The sequence below is a fragment of the Cupressus sempervirens genome, chromosome 3 (assembly GCF_028749045.1).
Source record: "Cupressus sempervirens isolate cs-2001-9-10 chromosome 3, ASM2874904v1, whole genome shotgun sequence".
Taxonomy (NCBI): Eukaryota; Viridiplantae; Streptophyta; class Pinopsida; order Cupressales; family Cupressaceae; genus Cupressus; species Cupressus sempervirens.
Genome location: NC_143120.1, coordinates 221,427,149 through 221,449,350, shown reverse-complemented (window position 1 = coordinate 221,449,350; position 22,202 = coordinate 221,427,149). Strand labels below are relative to the sequence as shown.

Here is a 22,202-nt window from a genome sequence, read left to right as displayed (position 1 = left end):
ACCTATGTCTACTAGACATAAGCTTTCCAAAAATGATGATTCCAAGGAGGTAGATCAAATCACATATAGATCAATGATTGAAAAAATTTAGTATGTTGCACATACTAGGCCTGATATTGCTCTTAGAGTTGGTATGGTGGTGAGATTTTCAGCTAATACTAAAGAAAATAATATGATGGAAATAAAGAGAATCATGAGGTATCTAAAGGGTACTAAAGACCATGGATTATGGTATAAGAAAGGAGGCAATTTGGTTTTGAATGCCTTCGCTAATGTAGATTGGGCAAGAAGTGTTGATGACAAGAAAAGCACCAGTGGTGGAGTGTTCTTTCTTGGTAAGAGACTAGTGTCTTGGACAAGTAAGAAGAAAAATTGCATTTCTCAGTCTACAACAGAGGCAGAGCATGTTGTAGCAATAATTAATTATTCTAATATTGTTCGGTTCAAACAACTATTAGTAGGTATGAAGGTAGAAATTAAGGATCCAATGTTATCTTCTGTGATAACCCAAGTGCAATTAATATATCAAAGAATCCTGTGATGCATACCAAGACCAAACATATTGCAATAAAATGTTATTTTCTAAGAGAATTGGTGCAAGAGAAAGAGGTAAGATTAGAATATGTGAATACTAAAGAACAAATTGCAAACATATTCACAAAGTCATTACCTAAGGATGTATTTTTGTATCTAAGAGGTAAGTTAGGGGTTATTTCCCTATTTGAAGCTCACTAAATCAAGTTTAGTGATGCATCAACCAAAACGCGTTGAAGACCAATCAAGTTGATGTAGTAATGAAAGGGCAGATTGCATATGAATATGTGCATCAGGTACATTGATATTCACTAAATATTGTCTTTGGTATAAGATGTCAAAGAGGGAGAGTTTGAGTGTCATTTTACAAAAAAATTCTTTGAAGATTCCAAAGAGGAAGAACTTGGTCTAATATCAAAGAGAGAGAGTTTCCTATCAGAAAAAGATGTTGAAGACAAAGTTTGTTGATAGAGGGAGAAACTGAAGTTAGAGGGAGTTCACACTAATAAAGGGAGTTCTCATGGATGAGAATCAGAATGAAACTAAGGATATTATCCTTACTTTTATTTTTCTTTAAAAATTCATTGTATTATGACATGTTGTGTTTCCATCAATGCCAAAGAGGGAGATTGTTGAAAACACTTGATGAATTGTATATTATCTTTGATGTTACACAAAATGTCAGATCTTTACTAGTCAGTGTATACTGAGTCACTTAGGCAATGAAGATAGTTTCCTATATCTGCCAAGCATTCCAGTGTTTACCAAGCTTAGAAGATAGTATCTACTGAGTTCACTCAAGCATCGAAGAGAAGTTCATGGAAGTTTCGTGTTAATTGAGCTCACTCGAGTAAAAAAGGAAAGTTGGATGGAACCAGTGTTAATCGAGCTCACTCGATTACCAAATGAATTTTGTGAAGATGTAGTGTTAATCGAGTTCACTTGGTTAACATAAGAGAATCATTTCAATGTTAGTATCTACTGAGGAGGGTCGACTAGCAAAGGATTTTCTTGTTTTTGCATATTGAGTTTAATGAATTCATTTGTTGGTTCTAGCCGACTGAGGAGATGAATATTAATTGTTCTAAGTTGTATTCAAATTGAATTGATAATGTATATGATATAAGTATAAGGTCAAGTTGAGGATTGAATGTGAGAATGTGGAGGAGAAGAAGATGCTTAGAGGAAGCAAATTAGAAGGATAAGCAGAATATCCTTGTTGGGTGACAAAGATTAATCTGATTAGGAAGGATCAAGTATTCGAGCCATAATTGAGATCTAAAATCAGTAATACAGTTGCATCAGCAATCAGATCATATCATTGTTACTCTCTAACCATTGTAGTAGTGTATTAAATCTCTTAACTGAGTTGGCTTAACAATTATTTGCCAAATATTCTAATAAGGTGGAATTTCTAGATTGAAGTGTCTAAAGACCTCTAAAGAGGCCACTCCTAATAGGGTGATTAAGTCCTCTAACAGGGTTACACCTAACAATGTGTTTTGTAACCTTTAATAGGGTTGGCTCCTAACATGGCTCACTTCAGAAGAGTGAAAAGGAGTAACTAGTTGCAATCAGTGGTTTTTCCCTAATTGGATTTCCACGTTAAATCTTGGTGTCACATGTGTTCATGCTATTTCTTTTATGTGTATGCAACTAAGTTAATTAAAGTTAATCATAGTTAATATCTTAAGATCTGCATGTTTAGTATTTGCTGAGTAACAGTTGATATTATAGTGCTTGTCAAGTTACAACATACTGTTAGTGTTAACTGAGTGCCTATGTGTTAACTAAGTAATAATAGTTTCAATAGAGTTTATGTTTTGTATTGACATCCAAGGGATCTGAGATTTATGTTTGTGGTAATTGATTCACTCCTTCTCTCTCAGTTACTCCTCTTATGTTTCTAATAGTATGTACAAAAATAAATCATCAATCATTTTTAAAGAGTGTAATTGAAGAGCCCTCCAAGCTGTGGCATCTAAGGTATGGACATTTTGGTTTTGTTGTCCAAGAAAAAAATGATAGATGGTTTTCCAAACATTATTGATTCATGTGACAAGTGTGAGGCTTGTATTTTGGGTAAGTAACATAAGCTCCCCTTTAATTCTGGTAATTCTAGAAGGGCAAGGGCACCATTAGAGTTGGGCATTCTGATTTAGTTGGCCCTATGCAAACCACTTCTACTAGGGGGAGTACTTATTTTATGACATCCATAGATGATTTTCAATTGTAGGACATGGGTGTATTTTATGAAAATAAAATATGAAGCATTTGATAAATTTGTTGAATTTAAAGCCCATGCTAAAAAATAATGTGGACATTATGTAAAAGTCCTAAGGTCAGATAGAGGGGGGGGGGAGTATACCTCCAATTCTTTTGTAAATTTTTGCAGGAAAAATGGCATCAAGGAGCTTACAACCAGTTATACTCCATAACAAAATGGAGTGGCTAAGAGAAAGAAGAGGACCATTGCTGAGATGGCAAGGAGTATGATGAAAGAAAATGGACTCCAAACTGAATATTGGGGAGAAGCTATAGCAACAATGGTATATCTGATAAATAGGTGTCCAACAAAGGTAGTCCATGACAAGATTCCACTCGAGGCATGGGCAAGACACAAATGGACAATTGAGCACTTGAGAGTGTTTGGATGTGTAGCATATGCACATGTGCCAAAAGAGCAAAGGCAAAAGTTGGATGACAAAGGTGTGAAGTGCATCTTCACAAGTTATAGTTCATAATCAAAGGCCTGTAGATTGTATAACCCAATCACCAAGAAAATCATCATTTCAAGAGATGTGGAGTTTCTTGAAAATTAGTCATGGGATGGCTCGGTGGATGAATCTTCAAGCACTTCAAGTAAAGTGTTGATTGTTGATGGAGAAGATGAAATTGGTGATCAACAAGATGAAGAAGCAGCATATATACATAGCTGCAGATAGAGGAAAAAAGGAAAGCAACCTCAAACATCTAGAGAATCAGTTCCTAGTAGCTCTAAACAACCCCAAATTGGTATGCAAAATAATAGCAACAACAATATGAAAATTTTGATCCCACTCTCACCTCCCTATTGCTAAGAAAGACTAAGAGTCTAAGGGAGATATACCAAGATGAAAGGTATGATGAAGATTATGATGAGAGTGTTAATTTTTCATTATTTTCTCATAGTGATCCAATATAGTTTGAAGAAGCCATGAAAATAAATAAATGGTGTAATTCCATGGATGGGGAAATAGATGCTATAGAGAGAAATGAAACATTGGAGTTAACTGATTTGCCTCCTAAGAAACAAGTAATTGGAGTTAAATGGGTCTATAAGGCCAAGGGCAATGCTCAAGGAAAAATAGATAGGCATAAGGCACAACTAGTGGTCAAGGGATATAGACAACAATATAGTAGAGATTATGATGAGACTTATGCCTCAGTTGCAAGAATGGAAACTATGCGTGTTGTTATAGCAATTGTAGCTTAGCACAAATGGAAGGTATATCAAATGGATGTGAAGTCTACCTTCTTGAATGGTGTGTTGAAAGAAGAGGTGTACGTGGAGCAACCACCTGGTTACAAAGTTGTAGGTGAGGAACACATGGTATATAGATCGAAGAGGGCTCTTTATGGGCTCAAACAAGCTCCATGGGCATGGTACAATAGGATTGACTCGTATTTGATGAGCAATAGCTCTAGCAAAAGCGACGGTGAGCCCACTCTCTACATCAAGACAACAAATGGTAAGGTTTTGATTGTTATTTTGTATGTAGATGACTTAATTTTCATTGGAAATGATAATTTCCTATTTGGTGAATTCAAAGAGGCCATGAAGAGTGAATTTGAGATGACAAACTTAGGCCTCTTGAAGTACTGTCTAGGCATAGAAGTAAAACAAATGCATGATGGCATCTTTATCTCTTAAGAAAAATATGAAAATCAGATCTTGGAGAGATTCAAAATGAAAAACAGTAAGGTAACTTAGGTCTAAAGTTGAGCAAGAAAGATTGCAGTAGAAATGTGAATCCAACATTATACAAAAGCATGGTTGGAAGTCTGATGTATTTAACAACAACTCAGCCTGACATGATGCATGCAGTAAGTTTGATTTCTAGATTCATGGAAGCTCCTAAGTATTCCCATTGGCAAATGGGAAAGAGGATCCTAAGGTATGTGAATGGTACCAAGGGATTTGGCATTTTGTATACTGTTGATAATGATTTTAGGTTGATTGGTTATACCAATAGTGATTGGACTGGAAGTCTAGATGATAGGAAGAGCACTTCCAGTTATATGTTTCATATGATTTTGAGTGCAATTTCATGGGCATCCAAGAAACGACTAATTATTGCTCAATCTACAATAGAGGTTGAATACATAGCAACAAATGCAACAACATGTCAAGCTATTTGGCTAAGAAGAATTTTGGTAGATTTGAATGAAAAGCAAGAGGATGGAACCGCAATCTTTTGTGACAACATTTCCTCAAATGCATTGACCAATAATCCAATTTTTCATGGGAGAAGCAAGCATTTTGAGATCATATATCATTTCATAAGAGAGCTAGTGGAGAATGGAGAAATCAAAATGAAATATTGCAAATTTGAGCAACAGCTAGTAGACATTTTCACTAAGCCATTGGGCATAGCAAGTTTTGTGCGTCTAAGAGGGTCTTGGCGTAGTTGATTTGGATCAGCATTGATCCTGGTATTGTTGGCTTGGGACAAAGGGGAAGTGTTGGAATATTAATATTTATTGTTTGTCCTTGGAGCCTTGCGTCCACCTACCTGTCATAAGATACTGTAGTTGCAAAAGTCAGAGGCGTTAAATGAGGTAGGTGAGTTCAAATTTTGAATGAGAGGGAGATTTTCAAATTGACAACAAGAGACAAAAAGGGGGGAATGTTCCTTTCATTCTATAAGTCAGACTTAGACATTTAGAGAGTCAATTTTTGAGTTCAACATAACAACAGAGGTAGGAAGGTTGATTAGATCCAATAATAGCAACAAGGGTGGATGACTTTCTAGGTATTTTGTGAAAGTAACATTTTGTCCTGTATGAGTAGTGATTGCTCTAGGTTTATTGTATGCAACCATTAGTTGTTGTAAGTTTGGTTCAAGTTATTAGATATTTTTATTAATCTAGGGTTAATTGGTTATCTCTAGATTTGTATCAGTTTCATTTAGTTAATAGAATGCAAGCAAGCAAGTATATTTTCCATCTCTAATTTATTGTTGTTATAGATCTTGTCTCCTTTAATATATTTTGTTGTGCATGTTTAGTGAGATTTGAGATAGAGGAGGAGAAACCATTTAATGCATTTTTAGAATGTTGTTCTTCCTCCCCACACTCAACTTCTACTTGAACTAAGTAACTCGGTTTGTATTGACTGAGCAACTTGGTCTCCTCTGCTGAGCCCATTGTTGTCAAGTTGCCCTTTGGTGACCGAGTAACTTGGTCCATATAGGTGTCGAGCAACTCGATACTGCTTGCGACTCGATAGGTTACATTGTTGAGCAACTCAACATAGCTTGACAATTGACTCTTACCCTGTCGAGTGACTCGGCTGCCTTTGCATTTTAGATTTTTTTTTTTTGTGAAGTTTTTACAGTTCTAGCAATGATTTTGCAAACATTATCATTTTTTGTGTCCCCATCTTATTTTCATGCATCTTCCACTGTAGCCACTCTGCTACCTCAATATGGAGCTCAGATAATTCTTCAACTACACAACTGTAGAAAAGTTTTAGACGAGTGGTGATGGAATAGAATGAAAAACCTTTCATTATGAGAAATAAAGAAGCAAACTAGATACCAAGTTAAAATGTAACACAAAGTCATTTTTTAATCTTGATATAACAATAATAATAATGAAGGCATGGAAGAGCTTTCAACCTTATGAACTATTCTCAACTTGATGTCTAATTATATTCAACAACTTCTAAAGTTCTCTACATATATAGTGTTTTAAATTTGTTAGGGGCCAATCAAAAATTTTGATCTCAGTAAACAAATATATAATATATTATGGCCAAGGATAAATGATGGAACTTATAGTTGTTTTCTTAAACAATTCAATAATCATCATTTATTTTTCAGATTCATTAAAAAAATACTATATTGATCATGCAGAGCAAGTTTACACTAATAGGTAGTGTTCTACAAGGCATTTTGGTATAGGGGTACTTGGGGCCTAAGTTTGGGAGCCCCAAGGGGACAATGATGGTAGGGGTAGTGGAGGAATGATGTCAACATGATGATAATACATATATAGTATATTATTATTGGCACTTGAAAAATTACTATTATTTAAAAAAAGATAATGATGTATAACATAATAATAGGAGTCTAGTATTAGTATTCAAATGACAAATGTCAAAGTTCAAGTTATCAAGATTCAAATATGTTCAAACTTCATACTTCAAGCTTAAGTAATTCTGCAATCAAGGGCACGTGACTTGCTTTTCTCTACAATTCCTTCTCATTATCAATTAAAAATCCCCACTCTAGAAATCGCCAAGCTCTGAGAAGTTGAAATAATGTAGCTAGTGAATTATAATAATGGAATTCAGCCTTAAAACTTCCTTAGAAAACATTGAAATTACATGAAGTGTGCAAAGTTAACTCATACATTTAGGGCCCATTTGGTTACAAGCATAGGAATAGGAAATTATAATGGAAAATGGGAATGAGAATGTGAATGGGGAATGGGAATGGAAAATGACATTATCAGTCTTGTTTGGTTCAACTACAATTTAATTGGGAATGTGTTTTAATTTTCAAAAAAAAAATTGTTCTTCTGAATGTTGTAAAAAATTTCCACTGAATCTATGTGTAGCTCTAGGTTCCAACCCCAAAACCAACACTATTCCCAATGCAACTTACCGTTTGCACTCCTCCCTTGAATTTGCCCTTGTAGGATCCCCCAATTGCCCTTCCGCTGCATCTGCCTCCGTTGAAGAATGGCCAGACTGAGGAGGGACTAAAAGAAGAGGCAAAACAACCACACGAGGAGGAGGTTCGTAGTGGCGATGGAAAATTTGGGGAGGGTAGCATATTTTTCTATTTTTATTAATAATATATTTATGAATGCTTTTCTTTCCATGATAAATAGATTTTGGTGCTACGATATATTGGTACCCTATTAAGGAGATCGCTGCCAATTGTAATTTTTCCTATAAGTGCCGCAAGATCTCATCCCCTGGTAGTAGCAATGGTGGGGATGAATTGGTGGAGAGTATGTACAAGGACTTGGAGAGCCTCCTAACTTGGTTGTATCCAAGCCTACATACCAAAGTGTCTTGTCCACAAGAGAAGTATTCCTATTCTCCATTCCAATAATAGGTATTTTTGGAAATGGACATATGCTCATTTTGGGGCTAAAATGGGAATACATATTCCTATTCTCCATTCCCATTCTGCGCATCAAACGAAGAATACAACCAGATATTCTAATTTTCAATGATTATTTCAGTTGTATTCCAACAACCAAACATACCCTTAATGAAATGATCATTTTTGCGCACTTCGCTTCAACTCAAAACTTCCACCATTGATCCCTATCTACTTCTCCATCCACAACTTAAAATTGATCCGACCGTCGTTGAACATCTACTTTAACAATTGGGATCACCACCTTTAACCAATGGCAAGGAAAAAATGTTTTAAGTAAGCTACCCATTACCCATTTGACATTTAAAAACTCATACGACAATCTTCTTCATTGTTACAAATTTACCCTTTTACTACATTTCTTCTACTTTTGTTTGAAAATACTATATACTTCTACTTATATGTCCTACTGTACAATATTCACAATTATGCATACAAATAACAATATACATTTAATTTATAGAAAATTACAAATAGTTTCCTATCAACATACCTCTTGCACCTCCTTCAGGTGCAAGTGCTAGTTTATAAAAACTACTAGAATATTTGATGGAAATCGCATTTTTTAGTGACTGACTACTGATACAAGAATATTCTCATGACACCTTTGAAATGCCATTTTTTCACCACTTTGAATTCAAAGATAAAAATCCACAAATATATCAGAAATCTTAGCTTTAAACTCTTAGCTTACTACCAAAATATATTAAAGACTAGGAAAAATCTGATTTCCAACAATTTAAAAGTTCTACATTTAACGTGGATGGCTAACTAGTCATCTCCCTGCCCAAGCATTAATTACTTTGTGTTTTTGTTAGTTCCTGCCAAAGGCAGGATACCATTGCTTTCGTTCAATTCAAATTTTCAATTCAATTGACCGATCAACTCATAGAGATTAAAATATTAAAAGAAACTTCAAATGTTTATATCTTTTTCTAATTTTTCATTATTTTATATATCACATTTTTCATTCATTCTATTATTCCATACTATTTTCAGTAGGGAGAAAATTTAATTTTCTTTAACAAAAATACAATTATTTTCTAACAACTCTATCATACATTAATTAATGTATTAATTACAACTTTATCTTTTTCACATTTGTGACAAGTTGATTAGATTTTCAAAAAATAATCATTTTTATCTTCCACCTCACACCACCTTGGACAAAAATGAATGTCTAATCAATATTAATTATCACAATCTATTTTTATTACCAAGTTCAAATATAAGGTTAAATGTTTTATATTTACTATTTTAAATATATTTATTAATTTTACATTGATGTTTATTTTTACCAATTGTAAAATGCTATTTCTTTAAGTTTACACTATGTTTTACTAGCTACTATTTTACAATCATGCTATAATTTATTTTTTATACCATTTTACCAATTATAAAACTAATATTACTCCTCACACTTATTAGATATTTTGGTAGTTTGAATTAAATAATCAACAATTTATTTTTGAAAATTAAATATTTCAACTAATAATTGAATTGATAGAAATGAATAATTCATTCATATAGTATAATTTATATTGTTATTTATATATTTCTTAAAATAATATAATTATTAATTTTTTAAAATTCTCTTCAATCATCTTTAAGCTCTTTCTTATATACTTCCACTTCTATCTATAAATCTCAATTTTCCTCCTTTTACAATTATTTAGAGGAACTTTGACATTGCGTCGCTAAAGGGAGACATTCTTAAAAGCAAACGAGGGAAAAAGAGGGGAGTCTCAGAAACAATACAGAAAACATAGACGACGATGGGTAAGGAGAATTGAGGGGAATTTAGGAAATTCGAATTCATTTAATAAACAGGACGAACGGAACCAGGAAAGAAAGGAAAGATACAAGGCGGGCTAGCGAAGAAGCAAAAGTTCTGAAAGGGAATCGACATCAAATTCCAGGTTCTTTAGCTGTCACCTTCTTAATTTCAAGAAAATTTGAGGGCTTATGGTTCCTTGCTGAGAGTAATTTATGACTGTCTATGCATTGTTTAGTGAGCCTGAAACCTTTCATCAGAAGTACTTAGTTTATACATCAATCTCGAACGCATAAATTTATTTCCAGTATAAAGAATATGATCTTAGAAGAAAAGAATGATGGGAAAGATATACCATTTCTTAGACAACACAAAACGGCTTTCTAATAGGTACTGAAATGAGTAAACTTTATATCTATTTTAAATGCCAGTTAATGGACCTGTTATAATCTTCCGGCATATTCCTTGCCGTATGCGAGCCGCATAATAAGATTTATGTTTATGAAAAAAAAACGCTCAAGTATTGTACATGTTTTCCCTTCATTCTGTTCAATTTTTCACCTGAGTTATTCGCTGTAAATAATGCGAACTCTATTAAACCTGTATGCGGCTTTATGGGAAACAAAGTTGTTCTTTTCGATTCACCTATTTTCCTCAGATTTTGCGATGGCTACAACATGACTAATGTGTGGGTTTTTTTGCTTAAATTCCATTTTTCATAGATTTGTTTAGCTTTCTATTTTAGTTTCGAGCAAAGGTTAACCTCCAGATTTGTCGTTCCGGCAGAATAATGGAAATGGTACTGTAAAATATAATATTTAGTTAATTAAAAATTAAAAACAGTAAAATTTTCTGGTTTTCGAATTAATTAATAATTCTAAATCTTTCACAAACAAAATTATAAAAAATACTAGCCACAGAATAGTGGTGTTTCAGTCAATGATTATACATTGCAAGTTGACGCATAGTAGCCACAGAATAGTGGTGTTTCAGAAAATTACCCAGCCAAGTGAATGCCATCTGGCATTTTGTGCTGCTTCTCATTTCACCCAGTCTCTTCATATCTTTTGGTAAATTAATTTTGGGTTTCACGGGGCAATTAATTTCAAACATTTCAAGTCGCTCAGAATGTGACGCCAGCAACAATTTTTTAAATAATCAAATCCTGAAAAAAGCATCAAGAGACCGCCCATGGTAAGGTTTTTCTTTAATAAAATTGTAACCGGCAAATTTCTTGTACAGGAAAATGGCTTCAACCACTGTAAAACAAAGTGAAGTAGGAGAACGTGAGGGGCGGCTGAAGGAGCAGCTCCAACAACTCCGCAGGGAGAGTGAAATGTTTGAGAGAGTGATGTACAAAAGCAAGAACCAGCACCGACGCTGCCTTTACTACAGATCTCTCTCCAAGGTTATACATTTCTTTTAACAGCTGGCTACTAGCTATATTAGAGTTTCTAGGGTTAGTTTATAACAGAAATGGCTACTGGCATGTTCAATAATAATGTGAAAAATGGTTTTCTATGGATTTATAACATCAAGTTCATTTTCTTAATATGTGTTGGATGAAGGTGAGGAGAGACCTGAAACTCTTTGAACTTGCAAACCTCAAAATAATTCTGAAAAAGCATTTCCCCATAATCAGAGGCAACACGCCCACTCAAGCAATTAGTCTTTTGGAGAGGTGAGGTCTGCTCTGTTTCATGCTATCTATTACTATTTAGTAATCTAGTAGACAGTTTTTCTTTTTCATTTTTTCTGGTTTTTTAACTTGTAGTATTGTTAAACTCTTCATTGTCACAGCTTAAAAGCTGGAAAAAAGGCCACCGAAGGAGTGGATTTTCAAAAGGGACTTCTAGGAGTTGCGCGCTTACTGGCACAGGTCTTTCCATTTGATTTGTGCTTGACATTCCCGTCACAGTTTACGTTTTGATACTCACTTTAGTTTTTGGCTCTCATAATTTGGTAACTTATGAGAAGAAAGCAATGGAGAGTGATTTATTGTAATTCTTCTAGACTAGAATAATACTGTAATTGTTCTCAGCACTTTAAGTTTTCTTTTTTGACAAAGTCCTAGTTGAGATCGGTATCAGCAGTTTTTAGTGTCAACTTGCAATGTATGTTTAGTAGAATTAGCTCAGTTCCTGAATTGGTAACTCAATTCAGGATCCTGACCTTAAACAATTATTCACATCCTTAAAATGAAGTCTTCTAGGGAAATCAATATTCGGTTTACTTTTATTAAAGATCCATTCTGTTCTTTTCTAAAGTGTAAACCTTGTTTATGTGTTTATCCATTCTTGAAGACAAGATCAAGGTTTTATTAAAATTCTAGTTAAACTAATTTTATAATTGTACAATAAATGTTAAATTCATTATTCAAAATTTGAAACTTAAACTTTTGAAATGAACATAGGTATGTGACAATTTACATCTTGATATCTGACAATCTACATCTTGATATCTGCTTTGCATTCTCTTAAGCCTACAAGGAAGCCTCCACAACTGTCAACTACATTGCATGGAATTTTTACATTGTACTGAGTTATTAAACTTTTATCTTGCATTTATCTTTATACCATTTGCTAAAACCTAATCTTCGAAAAATAGCATTCTTATCTCTCAAAAAGAAAGCAACATTGTTTCATGCAGGAGATGACTTGGAAGAAAAAATCTATGTCATTAGTGATTCTCTTCACTTTATTGATCTTAGTTAACTAAATAAAAGATTCAATTCAATCATTAAAGTGAATTACAAACTAGAGATGGCTTGAACTACTTGCACAGTTGTACTCAACGTGTGCAGAAGTTCCAAACTGAGCTAAAAAATTAACAGATTTAAACCAGCTAGTATTTATATATCATAGATAACATACAATTATTCTAGACACCTTGTGGGATTGGACAAAAATCCAAGTCTATAAGGGCCTAAATGGTTTGAACTTCATGCACATTCATTCTGAACGTGTGCAGAAGTTCTGAACTGAGCTAAAAAATTAACAGATTTAAACGAGCTAGTATTTATATATAAGATAAAATTATTCCAGACACCTTGTGGGATTGGACAAAAATCCAAGTCTATAAGGGCCTTTTTTAATTTTCTATTAGTTAATTACAAGGTTAGCTGGAGATGGGGAGACTTGGAGGTGTCCGGTACTGGTACTATTAATTTTTCAAAAATAGGAGGGGGTACTTGGAGATGACAAATATTTAAATTTATTTTAATAATTTTTAAGGCTTATTTTATCAGGAGACGTGAGAGACTTATTTTTTGGAATTGGAGCTTAGATTCTTCAGGAGACTTCACCATGAAGCCTCCAGCCATTTTTGAGACTCCGGAGACTTGAAAAAGTCTCAAAGATGCATTTCCGTTTCTGAGATGTGTCTTGGAGGGGGGGGGGGGAGACACATCTCTCAGTAGCACTGCTTAATTACAAATGCATTGTACTTTGTACTCCAGTCAGCTTACTTCTTGTAGTTTGCGTATAACTATCTTTTTCCTTATTATTACTACTCCAGTTCAGGCACCATGTGACCTCCAATCTAAGCTGACACCTTACTAGCTTAATATTAAAATAAATTAAATCAAGAGTGGACCTCAACAAATACATAGGTATTGACCATGTGTAGTGCAACAAGCCTTGGTGATGTTAGTCATCTGTTGCAGCAGATTCAGAGTACATGTTATGAAGTCCGAAATCATACACGCTTGTGTTAAGCATCAATATTTCTATATGATTGTGCAGGAATGAATCAATTATGGAGGAATAAATTAACTGTTACTTTTTGGAAATATATCTGCCCTAGTGCAGTCATCAGTGTAATGTCCTCTTTTGGGATACCCTTATGCCCTAGAATCACAACTTCAATAAAACGAGAAACATAATATAGTTAGAGATATACCTTTACCCAAATAATGTGAAAGCAATCTAGATCCTGGTTGAGATCATGCAATCATGTTAGATAATTAGGAACATTCAATTCATAAAATCAATTATTATAACTAGGGTTAGAGAACACATATTCACAATCATTAAGAACATTAGTTTTCCACAATCCACCATTGTTATAACTGCTGCTTCTAGTCTAGATTGTGTCCAAACTCTTTGCATCAACATTTCAGGATCACACTTTGTGATCCTTTATGGTTTAGATTGTGTGTGATTTTTTGTCTCTTTAAGCTTGCTATCATCTTGATGATGGATCACAAAGTGTGATCCGTAATGTTGATGAAAGAAGAAAACACAGTTCACAATCATTTTAATCACACACGCACACACACATACTAGGTTTAACCATAATGGGGCTTGGATAAGCAGACATGAAGGGTACCCAAAGTGATCTTCACAATAGGCCCAAAAATAGATATACTATTTCTCTTGGACTCATGTGGCCTTCTACCATCCATCCTTCATGAGGTGCTGCACCTAGGGAGGAAGCTTGTACCTACCCTCCTTATTCATGTCACTAATCATATAATATATTTAACTCATTATTTGGGTTCAGCCTTAATGGGCTTGGATAAAGAGCCATGATAGGGTGCTAGAAGTGATCTTCATGCTAGGTCCATGAGTGGATATACCATCATTGTTGGCCTCACAATGCCTTTAGCTATCCATCTTTCATGAGGTGGTGTACCTAGCGAGGGAACTTGTACTTGCCCTTCCTATTCACGCCACCTTATTTACTCTTCTATGACTGAGACTCCTTAGGATCCATTCTAACAATCAAACATTTTAGAGGTTGGAGGTGAAATTACAATAGGTTGCTTAGACCATCCTTCCCATCTAAGCCCATGGATGGGTTACACCTTGCCTCCCTTGGCCTCATGTGGAGGACTACTAGCCAACCACCGTGAGGTGGTGTATCAATTTTGCCCTCATTGCATTTCTTCCCCCACCCTGCCATAATTGTTTCCATGGGAGAATAACTAAATTAAGAATTTAGAATGATTAGCATTTCACATAAGAAATTATATGTTAGATAATATCTTCATTGCCTATATGCTAAGCATACATCTCATGCACACTACAATTGAACAAGAATGCTATTGCCTGGAATAGGTAATAATCTCTGATTAGATCCATCTATGTGCCTGATCATTGATATCTGATGAAATGATCTGCTCTTATGAGCAGCGATGCTAATTGGATTGATTGTCTTCATGCTTTGGCCATTGTGGTCTTCTTGCCTTTATAACTTGACATCTCTTGAAGAGGGACAACTCTTGGTGGTGTTACGGTAAATCAATGTTGTTATATTAAATAATGGAGATGAAAGCTCCTTATAGTGTACAAAGATGATGTTTCTACAAGAAACAATCGTGAATTAAAGACGAAAATAGAAACTACCTAATAAATTTAAGACTAACTAATATGATCATTAAATAACATTATAATATTTTAGCACCCTCCCTTAATGGTCATCGTTTAACTACTGTCTTTTGGTCACAGATTCTTTGAAACATTCTGCTGTTGTTGAGACACTTCCTGGATCTGCAAAATGTTAATGGCCAAGAAGCCATCCAATCTAATGTTGTGTAATAAAGGTATTATCCCTGCAACCAGAGATAACAAGATGAAACTGAAACCACGATTTTGAGGAAAAGTGCCATACCCTTTTTGCAGATGAGCACTATACCCCAAAACGAACTGCAACAAAATGATTCACCTAGAAATTTTGTAGATGAGCACTACGACTCAAAATAGATTGGAAAAAGTTAGGATTTTTTAGGAGAAAAATCAAAAAATCTAGACATGATTTTTGAGGTGAAAAATCGATCAAAACCAGACAACAATGTCAAAACACTGATTAGAGAATACAAAGCTTCATTTTTGAGGAAAAACCGGTAGAACCCAACAAATAATTTTGAGGAAAAAATTAAAACCCAACAAATAATTTTGAGGAAAAAATTAAAACCCAACAAATAATTTTTGTGGAAAATTATCAAAATCCAACTGGATAATTTTCGAGATATTTTTAAATTAAAATCCACCTGATAGTTTTTGAGGAAAAAACTATTATAACCCAACCATATTTTTTTAAAGGGAAAAATTATGGAAACCTTCATGCGGCAAAACATGAGACTTCCAGTGATAAAACAACAGATGCAAGTATATGAAACTCACAAATTTGCACATGCAAGTACCTAAAAAAATTAGAGACTTTTGTTCAAATCAGAAAATCACATGATCAAAACCCTTGACCAGGCTCGCAATCGCAGCAAAATCTTCGAGAATGAACCACAAAATTTTCATAAAATACCTTACAATTTTTATTTCAAAAAATTGAAAAATAAATTTCTTGAAAAAAATTCCAAATAAAAAGAGGTTCGAATTGTTCTTAAACAAATCACAAATTTTATGAAAAACCATCGACTTGCTCTGATGCCATGTTACAGTAAATCGATGTTGTTATATTAATCAGAGGAGATGGAAACTCTTTATATAGATTTACAAAGATGATCTTTGTAAAAGATTCAATCGGGAACTAAAGACAGATATATAAACTACCTAATAAATTAAAAATTAACCCAGATGACTATTAAAGAAACATTATAATATTCTAACAGGGGATTGCTGTCCTTAAGTGACAGATACAACCTTTCTTAAAAATATTTTTTCATAACTAAAACTAATTTCTGCATAATAGGAATATTGTTTCCTTTTTATTAATAATCACTGCTAAAATAGAATTGCTATCTAATATATTTCTGCTGCTGCTTTTGTTAACTTACCGCGCTTAAGGCCTGTCTCTGCTTTTCTCTTCTATTATTTCCTGGATACTTTATTGAATTTCCTCCTGTAACTCTATCTCACTTACTCTTTTTAGTACCTGATCCTACATTTTCTTGAAAGGAGGTGGAATTTTGTAAATAGGGACAACTTTCGAAGGGTGCTGACTTCTCTCCCAAGAGAGGTCCTTCATCATTACTAGTCATGAATCAGCCTTCTCAACCCTTGATCACTTTATTGATTTATATCCTTTAATTGTTACTGGATTCTCTAAATGATGCAATTATGGAAAGATGGTGGGCCCTTCACATATATGCCATTTCCCTTTTTGTTGTTCTCAGCAGTCCCTTTGACCCCTTTTGTGTTCTCTTGCCATTTATAAATTAATCTTATCACATCTTTTGTTGTTGCTTGGGTTGGCCCTAACCCCCTCCTTCCCTAGTTGGCTCATGCAATGTATCGTTTGGGTTTAGGTAGTATTGGTTTGTGGAAGTCTCCATGGCAGGGGCATGATAATCATTTACTCATCAATTGTTTATTTTGTGTTAGTCACCCATCAATTATGCATTTTCTAGTTATACAGTTGGATAGTTGCAACTTGTTAGGATTAATGAGACATAGATAACAATTACATGCAAATAGAACCAATATTAGAAAATAATAAATCACATAGAAGATAACACAAGACAAAGATTTAATGTGGTTCACCCAATCCCTAGGCTATGTCCACCAAATAACAAGTCCAATATTCTTATTATTAAGTGATTACAACCTGATTACAATCCGTAATTTGTTATAGCTCAATACTGCTGCAAGAAGCTACAATCTCATCATACATTATAAAATCTCTAACCCCAAGCCTTTTTATACAAGATTTTTGCCGCTTACAAAATTAGGGCTAGAATAAGTCGTCCAATAGAAAAATAGCAGTTGATGCCTTTTACAATAAAAAGTCGGTCGAGCCTTTGGGGGCACTATTCCCAAAAACCCTTGCGGGGGCATTGCTCCTTGATCGCACCCTGTACTATGATAGGGAGTAGCTTTGTCCTAGGACCTTGCAAGGGGCATTGCCCCTTGACCCTGGTAGTAAAATCTGGGGGGCGACTGCGCCGAATAAAGTGGGGAAAAATTAACCTATGAATCTAATTATGCTCCACATCTCTCACTTGGAGATTGATCAAATTCCACAACAATAACCTTCCACTTGGAGACTGATCATAGCACTGCTAAACTTGTAGCTCCCACTAGAATGTAAAACCACTGGGGCTCTATTGTTCTTTTATTTTGTTCAGTCTAAAAGACCAACCAATGCTAAAGAGAAGTTCAACTTCTCCATTGTCATTGCCTTTGTAAACATATTTGCTGGATTATTGTCTATATATATCTTCTCTAGCTTTAACTATCCATCATCCAAAACTGACCAAATGAAATGGTACCATTACTGTATGTGTTTGGTCTTTGAATGTAGAGCAAAATTCTTTGTTAGATGAATGACACTCTGACTATCTGTAAACAAATAATTATCCTTTTGTGGGTGTCCCAATTCTTCCTTGAAGAATTGAAGCCATATCATCTTTTTGAGTGCCTCTATAGCAGCAACATACTCTGCCTTTGTAGTGGATAAAACATTAACCTTCTGCAACTGAAAAATTCAGCTCACTACCGATCCACCCACAGTAAATACATATCCTATAGTACTTTGCTTGGTATCAAGATCCCCTGCGAAATCTGAGTCAACATAGCCTTGTAAATCAGTAGTAGAGCCCCAAAACGTAAACACTTACTGGATGTTCCTCTCAAATATCTAAGAATCCATTTGACTGCATTCCAATGCTCAATACCAAGATGACTCATAGACCTTCTAACAACTCTTAGTGCATGTGCAATATCTAGCCTAGTACATGCCATGTCATACATTAAGCTCTCTACAGCTGAAGCATAAGGTACCTTGGACATCTTATTCTCCTTTTCTTGTGTCCTTGGACACATCTCTTTAGTAAATTTTAAATGACTAGGCAAAGGTGTGCTGATAGCTTTGATATTCTCCATAGAGACATGTTGCAACACCACCTCAATATAATCAGCTTGAGATAATGTCAATTTTTTGTTCTTCCTATCTTTGCAAATTTTCATACCAAGGATTTGTTTTGCTGCCCCCATCCTTCATAGCAAATGAATGTGCTAATTGTTGTTTTGACCCCTTCATGTGATCCATTTTAGACCTAGATACAAGCATATCATCAACATATATGCATAAAATAATGTAGCTGCCATTATCCAACCTCTTAAAATAAGCATAATGATCTGAATGACACCTAGTGTATCTATGCTCATGCACAAAATTGTCAAATTTAAGATACCATTACTGAGGTGCTTGCTTTAAGCTATATAAACTTTTCTTCAATCTGCTCACTAAATTCTCCTTACCTTTGACCTCAAATCTCTGTGGTTCTGCCATACATATTTTTCATCCAAATCACCATGAAGGTTGGTTGTTTTAACATCAAGCTGCTCTGAATGCAAATCTTCAGTAGCCACAATACTTAAAACAGTGCGAATAGAAGTCATTTTAACAACAAGATAAAATATTTCATCATAATCAATGCCCTTTTTCTGTGCAAATCCTTTTACAACTAACTTGGCTTTATGTCTTTTCTTACCTCTATCATTTTCTTTCAACCTACAAATCTATCTATACTATAAAGCCCTTTTACCTACAGGTAACTTACATAAATCCCAAGACAATTTTTCAGCGTCCATTTCTTCTATCATTGCAGACTCCTATTAAATCTTTGCATCCACCTGCACAACTTCATCATAACATTTAGGTTCACTAGCATTTGTTAATAAAATAGAATACAAAGAGGGAGAAAATCTTTCTGAAGGTCTACTTAGCCCTGTTGATTGTCTAACATTCACCTGGGTTTGTGGCATTTGTTGTTGCTGTTGTTGGAGAGCAGAAGGAACTACAAAAACATCATCTTTTGGAGTATCATCCATTACTACATATTTTCTTTCTTCTCATGTTGCTGCAACAGATGTTTGTACAACACTTTCTGATTGAATATGGCATCCCTGCTTTTTACAATTTTATGATTTTCAAAATCCCAAAGCCTATACCAAATTCATCAATGCCATATCCAACAAATACACATTTTTTTTGACTTAGCTTCCAACTTGGTTCTATTTTCAGAATCTATATGTGCAAAAGGTTCACAACAAAAGGTTATGAGAAAAGAATAACTCGCCTTCTTACTTCCTTTAGAATACCACAACTCAGAGGAGTAGAGGGAGTTCTATTGATCAAATATATAACAGTATTGACAGCCTCATTCCACATGTTTAAGGGCAGCCCTACATGCAACCTCACGCTCCTTGCACGCTCCATTATTGTTCTGTTCATGTGTTCAACCACTTCATTTTCCTGTGGAGTCCTTGGAACAATTTTCTATCTATGAATAACGTTAGTGGAACAATAATCTCAAATTCAATCTCAAATTCTTTGCTGGAATACTCACCACTACTATCAGATTTGAGACATTTTAGCCTTTTACCAGTCTCATTCTCAATCAAACATTTCCATTTCTTTAAAGTTATAAATACATGAGATTTCTGTTTAAGGAAATAAACCCATACTTTTCTAGTTGCATCATCAATAAATGTAACATAATAATGAGAGCCACCTAGGGAAGATACTTGAGCTGGTCCTCATACATCTGTATGCTCAAGCTCTAATTTCTCATTTTGTTTTCCTTCCCACTCTTCACAAAACTCACTTTCTTTTGCTTTCCATACACACGACTTTCACAGAAATCCATATTGACACATTTTAGACTTGGTAATATTTTCTTGGACGAAGTAATTTCATACCTTTCTCACTCGTGCCCAAGTTTGTTGTGCCATAGTGCTATAGTAGAATCTACAATAACTGTTTGTTCTCCCTGCTCAACTACAACAGCTGGTCTTGAACATTAATTTTTCTCTGAAACAATTAAAGTAGAAGGAACAATATGACTTGTACAAAGATATAGGGTGCCTACTTTCACATCTTTTGCTACTACAAGGGAACCTTTTGACACCTTACAATTTTTATCATTAAAAGTAACTGTGCAACCCTCATCATCTAGTTGCCCTACTAAAATTGAATTCCTACTCAGTTGTGGAACATGTCTTACCTCTTGTAGTAGCCAATGATTCTCATTCTGCAACTTAATCTTAATTTTACCCTTTTCAACAATTTGACAAAGTTCATTATCCCCCAAATAAACAAGCCCAAAATCCCTTTGGACACAATCAAGAAAATAACCTCTACGAGTAGTATGAAATGGAGCCCCTTAATCTAAAACCCGTGAATGATCAACACAGAAGCAAAGCATCCTCCTTGGATTTGTTACTTACCACATTTGCCTCCTTGTTCCCTTCTTGTTTGTCTTCTTCATTGTTGTTTCAAGTCCAAAAATCTTTCTTCTTATGTCCTGGTTTCCCACAGTACTAATGATCTCTTGGTCCTTTGAATTGAGACCTCTTTCCCTTTGATTTTCTTCGTGATTTTCCACGATTTTCAATATTACTTCCTCTCTCATTCTTCTTGCCTCTGCTTTGTGCGTTCAAAACACTTCCTAATGTAGATCCACCTGAGTTTTTCCTATGATTTTTGTCACTCAGAATAACACCAATCACATCATCAAATTTTAGGATATTAGATTTAGAAATAGAATTATTCACAGCCATTACCAAGCCATTCCAGCTTTTGAGCAAAGAGCACGAAATCAAGAGAGCCCTAATTTTGTTATCAAAATTAACATTTATAGAAGATAATTGACTGGTAACTGTATTAGACTCATTTAAATGATCTGCAACAGATCCACCTTTTGCTAGCTTCATATTAAATAAACATTTCATGAGAAATACCTTATTTGAAGCGGAGGGCTTTTCATACAACCTTGCTAGGGTTTGCATCAACTTTTCAGTCGTCTTCGCTTTTGTAATATTAAATGCCACCGATTGCGCCAGGCATAAACGAATACTTCCAAGTGCCTTTCAGTCCAAAATATCCCAGTCCTCATCCACCATTGTTGTTGGTTTCTTGGATTTTCCTTCCAATGGCCACCATAAATCCTTCGGATAAAGATAGTTCTCCATTTGCATTTTCCATAATTCAAAGTTTTGCCCATTAAACTTCTCAACCTTCAGCTTACCCTCGTCTGCCAATGCTCCCACTCAATCATAAGACTCCCACTCAACCGAGAGACCATCCTACAGAGGATAACTGAAATTAACCTTGCTTTGATATCAATTGTTAGTATTAATGAGACAAAAATAACAATTACATGCAAATATAACCAATATTAGAAAAGAATAAATCACATTGAAGAGAACCCAAGACACAAAGATTTAACTTGGTTCACTCAATTCCTGGGCTATGTCCACCAAATAACAGGTCCAATATTCTTATTATCTAGCGATTATAACCTGATTACAATATGTAATCCCTTATAGCTCAATACCGCCACAAGAAGCTACTATCTCATCATACATTATAAAATCCCTGACCCTAGGCCTTTTTATACAAGATTTTTGCCGCTTACAAAATTAGGGCTAGAATAAATTGTCCAATAGAAAAATAGTAGCCGACGCCTTTTACAATAATAAAGTTGGTTAAGCTTTTGGGAAAAAATCCCTACGGGGGCGTTGCTCCTTGACCCCACCTTGTACTGCGACAAGGAGCACATCTAGGGCTCTACCCCCGAATCACAGTAGTAAAATCTGGGGGCAAATCACACC

General features: G+C 34.7%; 1 protein-coding gene across 3 annotated transcripts in view; it reads left to right on the top strand.

Moving 5' to 3' along the window:
* The first annotated feature begins 9,562 nt into the window (after positions 1–9,562).
* The window catches only part of LOC149565630 (uncharacterized), a 122,900-nt gene continuing 110,260 nt past the window's right edge, over positions 9,563–22,202 (top strand). For all 3 annotated transcript variants that reach the window (XM_089819140.1, XM_089819139.1, XM_089819138.1), the window contains exons 1-4: positions 9,563–9,832; positions 10,930–11,095; positions 11,256–11,368; positions 11,488–11,566. In XM_089819140.1, coding sequence (XP_089675266.1) covers positions 10,934–11,095; positions 11,256–11,368; positions 11,488–11,566 — 354 coding nt within the window. In that variant the 5' untranslated portion in view covers positions 9,563–9,832; positions 10,930–10,933. The remainder of the gene's footprint in view (positions 9,833–10,929; positions 11,096–11,255; positions 11,369–11,487; positions 11,567–22,202) is intronic.